The 14,458-nt window shown below is 35.2% G+C and overlaps 1 protein-coding gene across 1 annotated transcript; it reads left to right on the forward strand.

The window, feature by feature from the left end:
• Positions 1-3,188: 3,188 nt before the first annotated feature.
• On the forward strand, positions 3,189-13,490 carry LOC141813447 (uncharacterized). The gene is made up of 11 exons (XM_074701413.1): positions 3,189-3,567; positions 6,402-6,451; positions 6,679-6,794; positions 8,924-9,239; positions 10,006-10,185; positions 10,477-10,959; positions 11,107-11,203; positions 11,296-11,350; positions 12,199-12,311; positions 12,693-12,771; positions 12,855-13,490. The coding sequence occupies exons 1-11, from the start codon at positions 3,258-3,260 to the stop codon at positions 13,144-13,146; spliced, it is 2,091 nt and encodes a 696-aa protein (XP_074557514.1). The 5' UTR covers positions 3,189-3,257; the 3' UTR covers positions 13,147-13,490.
• The last annotated feature ends 968 nt before the right edge of the window (positions 13,491-14,458 follow it).

Genomic DNA, 14,458 nt, shown 5'->3' on the forward strand with positions numbered 1-14,458 from the left:
AAAGGTGACTGACTCCTTTTTGGTGATTTTTCATAGGCTTGACTAGGAACTTCAGCAGGGAATTCCTGTCCTCTTTTTTGTCAATTTTTATAGGTGACTCCTTGTCCATTTCTTATGTTGTAAAATATTCTCATGGACTTTACCATTGTCGCTTAGCCCTAGTTTCTGAGTCCTATTTTTTTGGATCCTGAGTGATTTTTTCAATGCTTCAATATATCAAACATGAGAAGCAGGATGGAAACAAGAAACTTATCAGGAATTGTTTTAGGACTCTTCACTACGAGATTGAATTGTGAAGCTTTTGATCAGTTGTTAAGTATTATGTTAAGCTACTAGTATAATCAATAGCCATCCTCTTTTATGTTTATTCAAGTTGATTGACACCCAGTTATTATGTTAGCGACTTGATACTATTGCTCTTGGCAGCTCTCAACTTGAAAAGTGGAGGTTCGACTTCAATATCATGGACAAAGGCTGTTTTTGCAGATGTTTGTATTAGTGTCTCATCTTCCTATCATCACTACTATAAGTTTAATATGTCCTGGTTTTAGTTTTTTACTAGGTTGTGGCATATTTCATCCTAGCCTATGCAAACTTACTTGCTTGTAAGTTTTTTTATTATAAAAATCAATGCCATATTTGAATTCTAAGAAAGATGCGTTGCAAAAGTTCGATGGCTTAACTTGATGAAATTCTTCATCATTCCTTATACACACTAATTAGTGGCCATTTGTATCATGATTCCTAAATATAATGTTCACCATATTCCTAGATAATAATTACAAATTTAATGTTGGGACGTGTAACTGTACAATAATTATACAGTTGCAGCAGAATCTATGCCATCTATCATCACCGAATTAGTCCATTTGTTGTTTTAGTGGACACTAATTGCAAAAACGAATTATCTTGTTTTTAGGTGAAGCATGATGTCTCCAAGGTTGGGTGTTTAGTAGATAATGCATGGAATTCTGCCTTCCTCTTGCACTTTCCTTTTGCTCTTTTTTTCTTGTTTTCTTGTATGTTTGATTCTTGTGTTTCACATGGAAATGCATGTGTATATTGTGATGGCAACATAGATTGAGGTGTTTATACTCTCTTCATTTTTGGTTTTGTTTGTTGACGTATTTGAATTAGATAAATTTTGGTTTTCCTATTTGTTCTGCTTTTCTTTCTTTTTTTTTACTGTAAAAGAATGTTGTTTCGCCAAAACATTATTATTTTTATATGTAACTTCATTTTTTTCTATTTCTTTAGGTGTTAGAATTTATTAATTTAGAGTGCACACGAAAGCTTAGTCACAAAATTCAGGCAGCCATGTCATTTGATATTTTAGGGAAAAGTTTTGATATCATGTTCCCTGGACATCTTAATAAAGGTTAGTTTTTCATATCATCTTTGTTTTTTTTCTCATGTAGCTTATCTGTTTTGGTTAATTGACATGGCGAGCAGTGTTTCTAATCATGTATTTTATTTTTTTCTATGCAGATACAAATAACTATTGAAGTGCAAATCTAGAAATTACATGATACACATTTATAGGTAAGCATCTTTGGATGAAACTTTTGAATGAAAAACTTTGGTTGATCCTGGTAGGGTACAATGGACCGCATTCTGAGAGATGAACAACTAGCTATTCCATTGCCAACTTTTTGAGACTTCTTCCACAAGAAGTATTACCCAGATACATTTGATGAGTTTTTAGGATCAGACAATGATCTTGAAGCTTGCAATATTAGCCTGATAAAGGTCAGTCAGAAAGCCAGAGAACTTTAAGGGAGTCTCCTCGTCAGAGTAAGAAATCTAGAGTGGATCAGATGATAGTTTACTGATCATCGTGACCTTCGTAGCAGGCTCAGAGTCAGGCATCTCATACCTCAAAGGGTGAATTTGATTGCTTCTTGTGTGGAAATGTCGGGCATATATCTAAGGTCTGCCCTTCTGGGAGAGAACTCTGCTATTTTGTAAGAGACTTGGTTATCAAACTATTGACTAAGAAAGTATGCTTAGAGCATTTAAGTTGTCCATGGTGGGTTTATTTTTAGTAGAGGTTTTATTAGGTAAACAAAGGTCTTGAAGCTTTCGGACAGTGAGATTGTATGTTCATGATAAAGGGTACCTAGGAGATGTATTAACTACACAAGATTACGGCTTTATGGCTGCTCCTATACAAAGAAGAAAAAAAACAGAAGCTTATTCTTAAAGCATGAAGTAGTGGCAAAGACTTTTACCTTCAATTATTTGCTAGGTACTGACCTGTTGAATTCGGTTTTCTACTCTGAATTTATTATGATGCTATCTAAGTTTTCTGAAGTTGACATGATCTGCATCATCTGTTTGCTAGTTTTTGTACCAGCTGTGAAGTTACCGAGTTTATAATTAGCACGTACTAACACTCTGCATCTGATAAAATCGAATACCTATATTGTTGTGATGCAGCCCATCACATTAGTAATGTTTCGAAGCTGGTTTTCTGTCACCGAGCCCTCTGTTGCTTTGTAGTTCTTGAAGCTGAGTTCTGAATACTGTGTAAGGTTTCTTCCCATACTTTCCGAATACTGTGCTGAAATATCATTCATTGAAGTTGTGAAGCGACGTGTGTGGAGATGGCTTTTAAATTGATTGCTTATTTGCATGGTCTTTTCTAATTCTTTTGTATAACATTGACTATTGAGATAAATCTTTGGTTCTACATACATACACCTATCTTATTTGCTGGTACATAGTTTCCGTATTTCCTTCTGATATAACCTTAATTTTCACAAATTACACCGATCACATAAATCCTGCATTAACAAATTTTTATTTGCAAAAAATGTACTAAATAATATTTCATATGGTTTCAAAAACATCCTTACGCATTCACGTGATCTCATCTTCCATATAACGGATGAGCCGTATCGCCGTCGCGTGATTGTATCGTTCAGCCACTATGTTCCGTTATCGGTCGCTGTTATACTCTTTAAACAAAGCAGAAGAAAAATGGAAAATCCATTTTTTGATTTTTGTTTCGGCCCTTCGATAAATAGCTAAAATTAGAAGGGGTAAAGAACTAAAGATTCCGCTGGCTGTTCTTAATTCCTTTCATTTCATTTCTCTCTCTCTCTCTCTCTCTCTCTCTCTGCGGTAGATTTCCATGGCGATTTAACCACTTTCATTCTTTTTCTTCTTTGCTCCAATTCCTCCAAATCAATCGAGCACCGCTCTGCACTTCGCTCTCCGATCGTTGCTCTGCCGTCTCTCCGTTTCCCTCCGTCATGGCATCCCAGTTTAGGGCTCGCCGCGCGGCGCCGGAGGAGGGCGGATCGGGCGGGAAGACCCTCCGCGACCGGAGAGGAGGCCGGGCGATCCTGGCCTCCCCGTACGCGAGACCTCCCCCGCTCGCTCTCCCGGCGCCGCCACCTCCCGCTGGGAGCCCTAGTTGGCTCCTTGGTCTCGTCTCCGGCGCCGGGAAGCTCATCTCTTCCGTTTTCCGCTCTGACAGCAGCTCCACCGAGTCTTCCGCTTCCTATTCCTCCTCCTCCTCTTCGGATTACTCCTCGGACCAAGACCGCAGCCCTCGATCCGGTGAGTTGTTTCTGACTTTTCCCTCCTTATGAGGAGATTGCTAATGTTGCATCCCGCAGTTTGTCTTTCTCTTTTCTGCATATGCGACTGATGTAGCTGTCTTTGATTTCTACTATTAGGTATCTAGTACTCGACACAGTTTTAGGAAGGAGATACTGTTCCATGATTTTGACGCTCTTTCTAGTGCAATCATGCATTTCCTTAAATTCTTCTTGTCCCCATTTGAACATGGTTTAAATGGATTGGAGTAATGTGAACCACTAAATTTGGTTACATGACTAACCTAACCACAAAAATTTAACCAATTTAGAACGTGCCCTATATGCAATTTTGCATTTATAACACTCTTCTTCATGGCCCAAGATCAACACGTAGATTAGCTGAGGGTATTTAACGTGCAGAATTTAGACCAGAAACCACTTCTGATGCCATTTTTGAGTTAGATTAAGTGACCCAAACTTTAATCACTTTTATCTGTGCTTCTATATTAAGAACAACTATTTTATTATCATAGCAATGATTATAATAGGAATTGTAGTTACACTAGATGTAGTAGGAACATTTTTATGTTAAATCTGCAACTTATTGTACTCTTAGAGAATATCCACTCAAAACATTGTGAGTACATTTTATTTGCTTCCTACTTTCTTAAATCGTAGCCCCACCTAGGTTTATTTGCATGTCTTTCCATGAAAACAGCTGTGCTCACTACACATTGATGTGCTTGGAAGGGTCACTTTATGCAACGTTACCTTTTGATAACTAAAGATCATCCCTGATATTTTTCTCCTATGCTTATGTCTTAGTGGAGTGTCCTTAATGTTGTACAAGTCTATTCCTTTTTTTTTTTCTATTCAACATTTTTATTACTCAAATATATTATCAGAATTGTAAAAAGCTGTCGCCATAAGCAGCTGCTTAGGCAGATTTCGATAGGGACCACATTATTACATGGGGTGTATGCAGTCTACATAATGCAATTAAAAACTTTATTTGGTTCATTTAAACTAGTATAAACTAATGGAAATTTACTTAAAACCCTAAGCTATCTATTTAGTAGCTTGTAATATGTAAATCTTAAACTTAAACAATGTTTCACATGTTTTAAATACTTTAGATATCAATATAAATATTTTTAATGTTTTAATACTGACTGTATAAGCCTTCATAGATGCCCCTGCGTATCATATATGTGATATAAAGTGGGTTGAGTGTGTACTGCCTACATATGCTTTTTGAGAAATCTTGATCGGAAATTATCAAGAGCCATAGGCTTTTGCGACATCATTGAAATGTTATTTATTAGTACTTTGTGTCTACAGGCTCATTTGCAGTAAGTAGGGATATTCAAGTTCACTCTACATGTAGCATTTTCCTATATTTAAAATGTTGTTCTTTTGCATGCTTAATCGTAGGTCCTAAATGGAATTCTATGCAAAACTATATGACTAGTGATATTTAAAACTCTTAATCTACTTTAATTACCTTAACTAAAGTTGAATATGGTCTTTCACTACCTTTATGAGTTACACCTTTAACTGGAATCAATTAATTTGTGATCGCCTTTGATCATGCCCATAATATCTAAATTCATTTTCTCTCAGTTTATCATCTATTAGTGCTATGCATAATTCTTGGGATAGTTGTGTTTTTGAAATTATTTTCTGGTAATTTCACAAATCATCTTAGCAATAACATCTCAGCTACATTAATTTTTTTTTATAAGTATTATTTTTCAATTAACTTGGCACATTCTGATCTTTAAAATATGATTAACATCACAACAATTTTATAGAACTTCTCTTTAGCCTAAGGGGTACCAATCTTTAGAAGCTGTTAGTAGTGATAACTAAAATAGTAGTTGTCAAATTGGTGAATCCAAAATAAATGTTGAATTAGATTAGTTTGATTCTGAAGTATGAATAACCATACAACGATTCTATATCTTTTTGCCTAAGGGCACTAAATTTCAGAGGCAGTCTTAGTAGTAATAACTGGATATGATAGTCGATGTTTGTTTCATCTCACATCAAATTGGTGAATCCAAAATAAATGTTGAATTGGTTTAGCTTGATTCCAAGTGCTAGTCAATTTGCTTTGATTTAATAATTATCCAAGGAAATGTATCTATTGATTGATCTTAAGTTTGATTTAGTTACAGCCAAATTGTAAACTCGAATAGTCTTTGATCATTGATTTGAATTTGACTCTGGTTGACTCGTGCATGTTGACTCTAGTCAACTGAATTTGACACTAGATTCCCTTGACCTTGATTGGCCACTGAGAATGTTCAACTGTTTGTAAATCAACTGTCTTACATTTTCTTATCATTGTTATCTAATGTAATAGCAACTAGTACATATCTCATGATTGCCTCAATACATAGACAATACTACAAGTAAAATCTGAAATCTTTTGGTTGAACGAGCAACTCTGTTACTGTTCCAAATTTGTTCCTTTATTAAGGTAGTGGTAAGGCTGTGTATAATAGATATAATGTGGCTCAACTCTTCTTTAGGACTCCACATTGGCAGGAGTTTTGTGCATTGGACCGCTCTTTTATTGAGGTAGTGGTACTAGAGGGCAAGGAAACAAGGGAAAACTAAAGGGTCTTGCTTAGTAGGAACATTAAGAGGACATGCTGGCCTCAGTAAACTTAATTATCTTATTACTAAAAGAACAAAATATCTGTCTATTATTTGTATTTTCTTGACTTTCCTGCATGTTTTGCTTGTAAAGGATATGTCAGTCAGATAGTCTTGCATGAATCTCCTTGTGCCTGTAACGTGGTTTTGATTTGTGCAAAAAGTTATCTGATTTTTTTGTCTTTGCAGATGAAGACGAGAATGTTGGTGCACCTAAAATGCTAACTGGACCCAATCAAGTAATTGCATTAGAGTCCCATTTGCATTTGAATATAAATGTTATCAGTTTATCAGCTTATGTGGACTGAAAATCATGAGAATTTTTACAGATGTTGAATTCACTTGATTTTTCACAATATTGTTCTGATTCTTATGCCTTCAGAATCCATTAGTTCTCCATTTTTCTACAAAGTTCTAGTTTAAATTTTTCTTAGTAAAAGAGGAAGTAGTTGTTTCTATATGTCAGGGATTGGATAATCCAGATGTGGTTGCTGACCGCGTGGAGGGATCACTTGCAATTGTTCCAATAAGTGAAACCAAACTTGCCATTGAGAAGTTGCTCTCGCAGGAGACTTTCTCAAGGTAGCTGAAAATATCTTCTTTTTTTTCCGCTGTAGGTTTGTTGGTATTGTGATATCCTTGGAAGACTTCCTTCTTATGCACATAGCACATTTGCATATATTTTTTTCTTTTCACTCGCATCTAATTCATTTTGTGTGGATGTAAAATTTTCTATGGAGTCACAGACTAGGAAATGATCTGGCTTTTAACATATGATAAAAAGATGCTAATAATAGTTAATTTTTATTTGTAATTAGAACTGTTAACATACTGTATATGTAACATGCAAATCTAAGAGGGAGAATACACACACACACACACACATAATTTGAATTCATGTCTAGAAGATGAACTACAGATGTTATTTATTTATTTACTGGTCTTGATGTTATTTATTTGATTTGACAATTAATGAGAAATATAAGGTAAGAGAAGGATTTGGGCATGATTGTTATTACTTTAGAAATATCTTATGCATTGCCCCTAGATAATTATTCCAGTGACTTTTAGAGAAGGAAGAAATATCAAGAATTTATAATGATTTGATAAAACTCATGTATAGTAATGTAGTTATTCATGATAAGTGTGATTGCGAGTGTGATGAATGACTTCCTTGTAATTGCAGGTTTACAACAAAGTTTAGCTTTTATTTCTTTTTTTCTATTTTATTATTAAACAAACTCACTCGTTATATCTTACATAAACCATAGAGTATGCTATTATAATTGGGTATCTCATAAACTTATTTGAGGAGAAAAACTTTAGTAGAACTAAGTTGAATATACGAAATATAGTTTCAATAATGAGTAAAAATTGATGAAATAGTTAGATGGCTGGACATGAAATTTCTGCAAGTAGGACTTTTAGATATATTTTATTTCTCAACAGGCAGTATACATTGATGACAATATAATTAATAGGAAAACAAATGGGTGATTAAAAGAGAGGAACTTTTGGAGTCTAATGTGATTGCCGTCTCTCTTTGGCTTAAGGAAATTTTTTTGAGTGTGTGGTACCACCCACCATGCTTTATGGATCTGATTTTAGGCTGTTAAGAAACAACATCTTAGAAAATTAATATATTTGAGATAAAAATGTTAAGATGGATGTGTTGGTTTAAAAAATAATAAAAAGTACTATTATTGAGAATAATTAGGTGTAGCTCTAATTATGATAATATAAACATAGTTGAAGAAGGCAATCAACATATCGTATGGCTACACGAGCTGGATTGAGTAAAGTGAAAGGTAGGAGGGAATAGGACCAAAGAAAACTCTAGTTAAAATATTAAAAAGTAATTTAATTTACTTGAACTTGTGAAGTTGTTCTTGCAAAGAGCTAAGTAAAGGGATAAGATCAATGTGTGCGACCTAAATAGTTACGATAACATGATGCACAATGATGATGATGATAAATGTGCTTTCTAAATTATATCCGTGTAATTCATTATTTAAGCATTTGTTAAATATCTCTTGCATGAAGCACCATTTGGCATACTCTTTGATTCTTTTTCTCAAAAGGAAAGTACTTTTGCTTAATTATTTGTAGACCACCCCACACCTGAAAAACATTTGATGGAAAGTTAGAAAGGAAAACAGCTTCCAAACTTGTCCTTGTTATCATGAATATCTTGAATCATCAAAAGGCTTCATAATTTAGAAAGTTCCCCTTATATCCCTAAAAGTGATTATCTAAATAAAAAACTAAAGTAAAATAAGGAAATAGATGCAAAAATATACTGGACTTCGAGTAGCATTTTCAGTTTATGTTAAAATGGTTGGCATCAATATTGGAGTATCCTTTATCATTATCTATGTCAACAAAATTGTCTTTACATTTTTATGCTAGGATTTATTTATACCACTATTGTAATAGCAACAAGTTATTTCATTCTTAGTCATGTGTACTCTTTTATGCTTCCAGCATACTGTTACATAATTATTGAAGTCGCCTCGACGATAGAATCACTTTCTTTGAACAATTTCAACAAAAACATCACCTTCTCCTGTCTGTGTTATCCAAGGAATTTTTGATGCTCTTCTTTTTAAAAAATGCATTTAACAGATTGCACTATACTATAATCAAACTTGTGCTTTATTTGGGAGCTTGTAATGCTTAGCTGAACCCTGATATTCTACTTCTGCTTCCAGGGATGAATGCGAAAGACTGACTAAGTTATTACAATCTCGAGTGGTTGATTCACCATTAGCAAACAGGGATCTTGGCAACAGTGTTGATTCTTCTGGACCCTGGCTATATTTGAAGCAGAGTCCTGATCTACCTGGACCATTTCCGTTCTCTCCTGGTGATCCTTCTCCTAAGACTCCTGCCTTTAGTACACCTGATGTTCACAACCCAGCTGTTATGGAAGCCAAGAAATGGTTGGAGGAGAAGAAGCTGACATCGAACTCCAAAGTTGATCCTGCTCTTGGACCTTGCACTTTGAATACTGATATGCTTCATCATGTAAGGCTTTCTTTTAAATTACTAGCTTCTGAAAACTATTTTGCAGCATCATTTCTCTTTTACAGTCTTCTCTCTCAATTGGCTTTGCTTTTAATTCTTCATTTACATGAAATAATTATGAGAATTACTATCTCTTCATCACTGCTACCATATCTATTCAAAACCAACATAGTTAAACACTGATTGTTTCCCATTCTTGGTGCAGCTCTAAAAGCCAATGTTTTTAAACTCCACCCCTGGGTTGTGACCAGGATTAACCATCTGTTCCTGGGTCAATCCAGCCTAGTCAACCTGTGTTGCCAATGTTTTGTTGTCAGCCACTTGTCAAAATTTTTGTTTATTTTATTTAATTTTTAAAAAATCATGTCTCATACTGTTTAGTGTGTTTCCTTATTCAAGTATTTATGTTTTAGTGTCTTTTACTAGGTTATCACATGATGGATCTTGCCACTTACTTTTTTTGGGTTTGGATTCACTAATCTTTTTTCATAAGAACATATGTCTCTATCCCTCCTGGTGTGAGAAATTATAAGTGTGGTATAGGGCACATTTTTACCTTTGATATCTGTGAATTTTGTGTCTGGAAGTTCATTATGCTTATGACATGTTTATTACAAATAAAGAACCTCCATTTCCATAGAGGTGTCTGAGTAATCTGTTTTATCCTCCAAAAAATTAGGTGTTGCTATTCACTTTGAATAAATCTTCACAGTTCATGGCATGAGAGTCTTATCATGAAGTTTCTTTCTGCTCATGCATTCTACAGGATCTTCCTGGTGATGTCTCACCAGTGGATTTGGCTAAATCATATATGCAAAACCTTCCTCCTTGGCAGTCTCCAAGCTTTGATAATAGTACTCTAACATCTACTATGGACAGAAGGGTGAATCTTTTCCCTGAGAGAAGCAACCATGCAACAAATAGCAATTCTTTGCCATCGTTCAAGGTAAAATATTAGAATATAGGTGATTACACAACTGAAAGTAGATAATGTACAACTGTATAATCACATTTACTGCTTATGTTGATGGCACAGACCCTTTTGAATAACACAACTACATGATGATGTGATTTTATTTAGAGTCAAATTTTGTTGCAATTACATGCCACAGATTTCTCTACCTATGCAGTTTAAGAATGTTCCCAGATAGTTTGGATTCAAGACATATTGTTGTTGTTTCTTATACCAAACTGATGTTTGTTTGTTTCTGTCCAACTATATGATGCCCCTGTGCAGGAATTTAAGAGAAAGTATCTCTCAGTGAGGTCACGGAAAAGCCCAGATAATACTGATAATAAGAAACCCCGTTTGGTAGATGGTCAGTTGGAGAACTATTCCTTCAAACAAATTGATTCCCGGGAATTAATTCAAAGAAAAATTTCAAAGATCTCATCAGAAGCAGTTGGGAATCATGATTTTTTAAGAACAATGCAAGTTTCATCTTCTTTACCATCTGCAGAAAATTTCAATGCTCCTGCTAAATCCTTAACCGAGCATGTTGAAGGTCATTGTTCCAAGGATGTTAATTACTCCTTTGATAGAACTTTCAATGCCGATCAGATGACACAACCACTAGCAGATAAATCCACTCCCACAACCTTTACTTCAGAGCAGAAGAAAACACTTAGGACGTCAGTGGTACCACCAAACAAAATAGAATCCACTGTATCAGATGGACCTACTGATCTTAATTTGCCTATTTGTTTGGATTCAAATAAGGTAACAAGGTTATTTTTGTTTTTACTAAGCATGATACTTGATTTTCCTGTTTTCAGTATTCTCTGTTCTTGTTTCATATCTTGTGTTATAGTTACATATTTTAACATAATAGTGGTATTCGACACTATAAAAATCTTCTGTTGTCAGGTCAGCAATCCTTTATTAACTGGGCAAGAAGGCATTGTTGAGAATGATGTTCCCCGTGAATCTTTTATTTCTGCTTCAACATCAATGGTGCCTGGTGGTAATTTCTTAGTTGAAGAAACATTTATTTTTCCACGAGGACAGCGAGTCGCAGCTTTTAATTTATAAATATATAATTTTGTTTAAATTCAGGAGATTCCAGAGACCCCCTGCCTCATATTGAAAAAGTTATTGAGATGCCAGATGGGTAAGTTTATGCGTGGTTATATCATGCATCTCAAGTTTTACTAGTTTCATTATAAAGTTTTTGTGTTCTATTTTAAGGTGATAGGTACCTCAGTATATTCCTATCACGGACTAAGGCCATATTAGTCTATGTAAGCTCTCTTAAGCTCTTCAAGTGGTTATGATGGACATAGGATTCAAATTTGGTAATATGAAACTTTAAGAATTCTTTTGTGTGAAAAGTAGTACCGAGGCTCGAAATCTGAACCTTTGAAGGATCTCTTGGAAGTGAAATTTACAAGTTGAGCTACATTGTTGCAGCCTGATGTGAAAGATAAATCAAATCTAATAAACTAGCACAATTTTCTATTGTATTGTGGTGGAAACCACCTGCTCTGCAGACACCCTGGTTATGTAATGATTTCTTCATTTGGGTGGTTAAGTTAAAGGGACTGAGCAATGGTATAATCTTGCAAGCCATCTGTAGAATGAGAACCTATATGATGATTGAATAGACAATTCGTTTGTTTCTGCTGCTGCAGAATGCTAGCTAAGAATTGCAACCGGCCTTGACAAAATGCAGGTGAAATCAAAATCTATTGGGAAATAGGTAGTGCACATTTTATCATCGATAAGAAGCCTACCCCACTTGTTGAATGGTTCCATGAAATGTGCTCACTCCTTTTCATGAAAATTTCTGATTCTATCAAAACAAGAGTTTTTATCGACATTGTTGATATGGTGCCATAATCAAAATCACTCAATAGTTCTTGATTGTGTATGGTTTATGGTTTGATTTGTTAGCACAACTTAGTTATGTATGCTTTACTGACCACTAACTATCATGATCTTTTTTCTTCTTAATGTCAGTGATGCCGATGATGCTACCAATCCCGAGAATATTTTTCACACTTCTAGCGCAATTGAAACTGCTTTTTGGATAGTCCAGGCCAATAATTCTACAGAATTGGACCTAGATTCAGGTTTCAAGTTCTCTGCTTTTTTTTAGTAATACAAAAGAAAATTAGAGCTAAAATTTCAGTACTCAATTCTTTTGTTGCATTGTGATCTGGCAATACCTTGACACATACCATTCTGTTTCATTACTTGGATTTCTATTTCAGTAGCTGGCAGTGATGATGACAACTTACATCAACTGTTAATGTTAGATATTGGTATCTATCCAATATTGTCAGTAAAATGTCAAGGAATTAAGTCGGGCAAAAAAAAAAAATTGTGCCAAAGATGCTACTCCTGCACTTTAGATGCCCCATTTTTATTGTGGTTTTGTTTATGCATGATTGCTTTAGTACCTACACATTGTATTGAATATTTCTTAAAACAATATGCACTGTGTGTGACAGAGTTACAGCCACTCAACATGATTCCTCATCCTCTGCGTGGAACAGAAGGATTGGCAAATAACGAGTTATCCACCAATGGGTAAATCCAGACGAGAATACATTCCTGGTGCTCTCTCTTCTTCATAATTTTCTTAATCTAATTGCTTGATCTGTTTTCTTCAGTGTCTCCTCAGAGTCAAATCACAATCCACAACCTATATGCCTGGTAAACAAGAGTTCTACCCAATGTATCAATGGTGAAGTCACACCTGAAATAACAACTTATGCGCCTCTGAGTGTCGATCCACCAGCTGTCCAGAGAATGGACAATACCAACACTAAATCGCAGAATGGCACAACAATGAAGTCAATTGAACGTGCCCTTGTCGAAGCTCAGCCTAGCAGTAGAAACCCAAAGAAAAGAACAGCAGTTAGGGTAAGGAGAGGAAGAGGACGTGGGCGAGGGTCCAGGTGACAGTCAGCTATATCCTACAACAAGAGCATAGCATAGGTTCCAACTATATGAGGTCTGTTATATAGTTTAATGGATCTTATGCTGGCCGGTGTACCCTAGTTATTGTTGAAACAAAACAACCAGTAGTTCATTAGTTTCAGTTTATCAGCATCGATTTAGCAAGTTGGTGCATATTTTTTACATTGTGTGTGTTTGTATCATCTTTTAGGTTTTATGATCTGAACGCAGACATAGGTTTGTCGCTGAATCTCTCATGTATTGTAGCTGAAGTCCAAAATTTTATAATCTCTCACCTGCTCCTCGTCACATAAAACACAATTCCATTGAATTAAATTTCATGTTGAAATGTAGCCCGTTTCATGTGTTTCTCTTCGAAGATATTTATTTAGTCAAGGCATGCAAATAGTGTCTGTAAATTGTAATCCAGGATGAAAATCTATATATTTATGCAAGTCCAATAGGCATGCATAAATGATAACTGTCGAAAGCGAAGATCTACAGTCGTGCAAATAATTGTAACCATGTTTCAGTATAGCGATCGAGTTGCAAACTCCATGTTAATTAGTCATCTAAATTCCAAAGGACAAGTCGTAATGATAGCATTATATTGCTCATTCCAGCTCTTACATTACATTTATAATTTTATCTTATTGTGAATCAACATCTACCGAACAAATTAATTAGCAAACTAAAATGCAGATTAATTGGAACACTTAGCTTGTGGCTGATTTAAGATTGGCATCTTCTTTCTTTCCCCTTCATTTATCCACTGAGGTATAAGCTTTTCTAGTAAAGTTTGATCTTGAGGAATTTTATGTGCAGAACTTCAATGATCTAATCTCTTCGTACGTCGACGTGACTCATGATTTTATATTATAAGATATTATTTATATTATATGATTCAATTTGACATCAGATCGGCTGACTCCTCGGTGTATCCGTGGCCGAGCTCTTTTAATAGGTTAGATGCGCATTAGGTCGGTTTCTCTTGGATTGCCTTCTGTTAGATCAGTTTCTATCGGGTCAGCTTATATCAGATAGGACGGTTGCCAGGGTTAGCAGTTGTCGGATTGAGCAATGTAAGGACTCTAGTGAAGATTTTTGATGACTCTTGATAAAATAGAATTGGATAGAGTTAGAAGTGAAATCAAGACGAACCTTGGAGATACCCCTCTAAGGCTCAAGTCAAATCCTGAAGGAGAGATAAGATAGCAAAGAAGTGAAAACAATAACATCTAATGTCATAATCTACCTCTCGATATTGTTACCATTTCTAGAGAGTGAAAAGATGACTAGGATTTTCAAGGGATAT

This window comes from Curcuma longa, chromosome 20 (genome assembly GCF_044706935.1).
Source record: "Curcuma longa cultivar G26 ecotype Majalengka, Jawa Barat chromosome 20, ITB_CL_G26_1.1, whole genome shotgun sequence".
Taxonomy (NCBI): domain Eukaryota; kingdom Viridiplantae; phylum Streptophyta; class Magnoliopsida; order Zingiberales; family Zingiberaceae; genus Curcuma; species Curcuma longa.

What these genes read in the sequence shown, in the direction of transcription:
- LOC141813447 (XM_074701413.1), top strand. Translation starts at nt 3,258, where the DNA reads ATGGCATCCCAGTTTAGGGCTCGCCGCGCGGCGCCGGAGGAGGGCGGA. An exon ending in TCGCAGGAGACTTTCTCAAG is followed by an intron (nt 6,795 to 8,923) that starts GTAGCTGAAAAT and finishes TTCTGCTTCCAG; the next exon opens with GGATGAATGCGAAAGACTGA. An exon ending in ATTCTTTGCCATCGTTCAAG is followed by an intron (nt 10,186 to 10,476) that starts GTAAAATATTAG and finishes GCCCCTGTGCAG; the next exon opens with GAATTTAAGAGAAAGTATCT.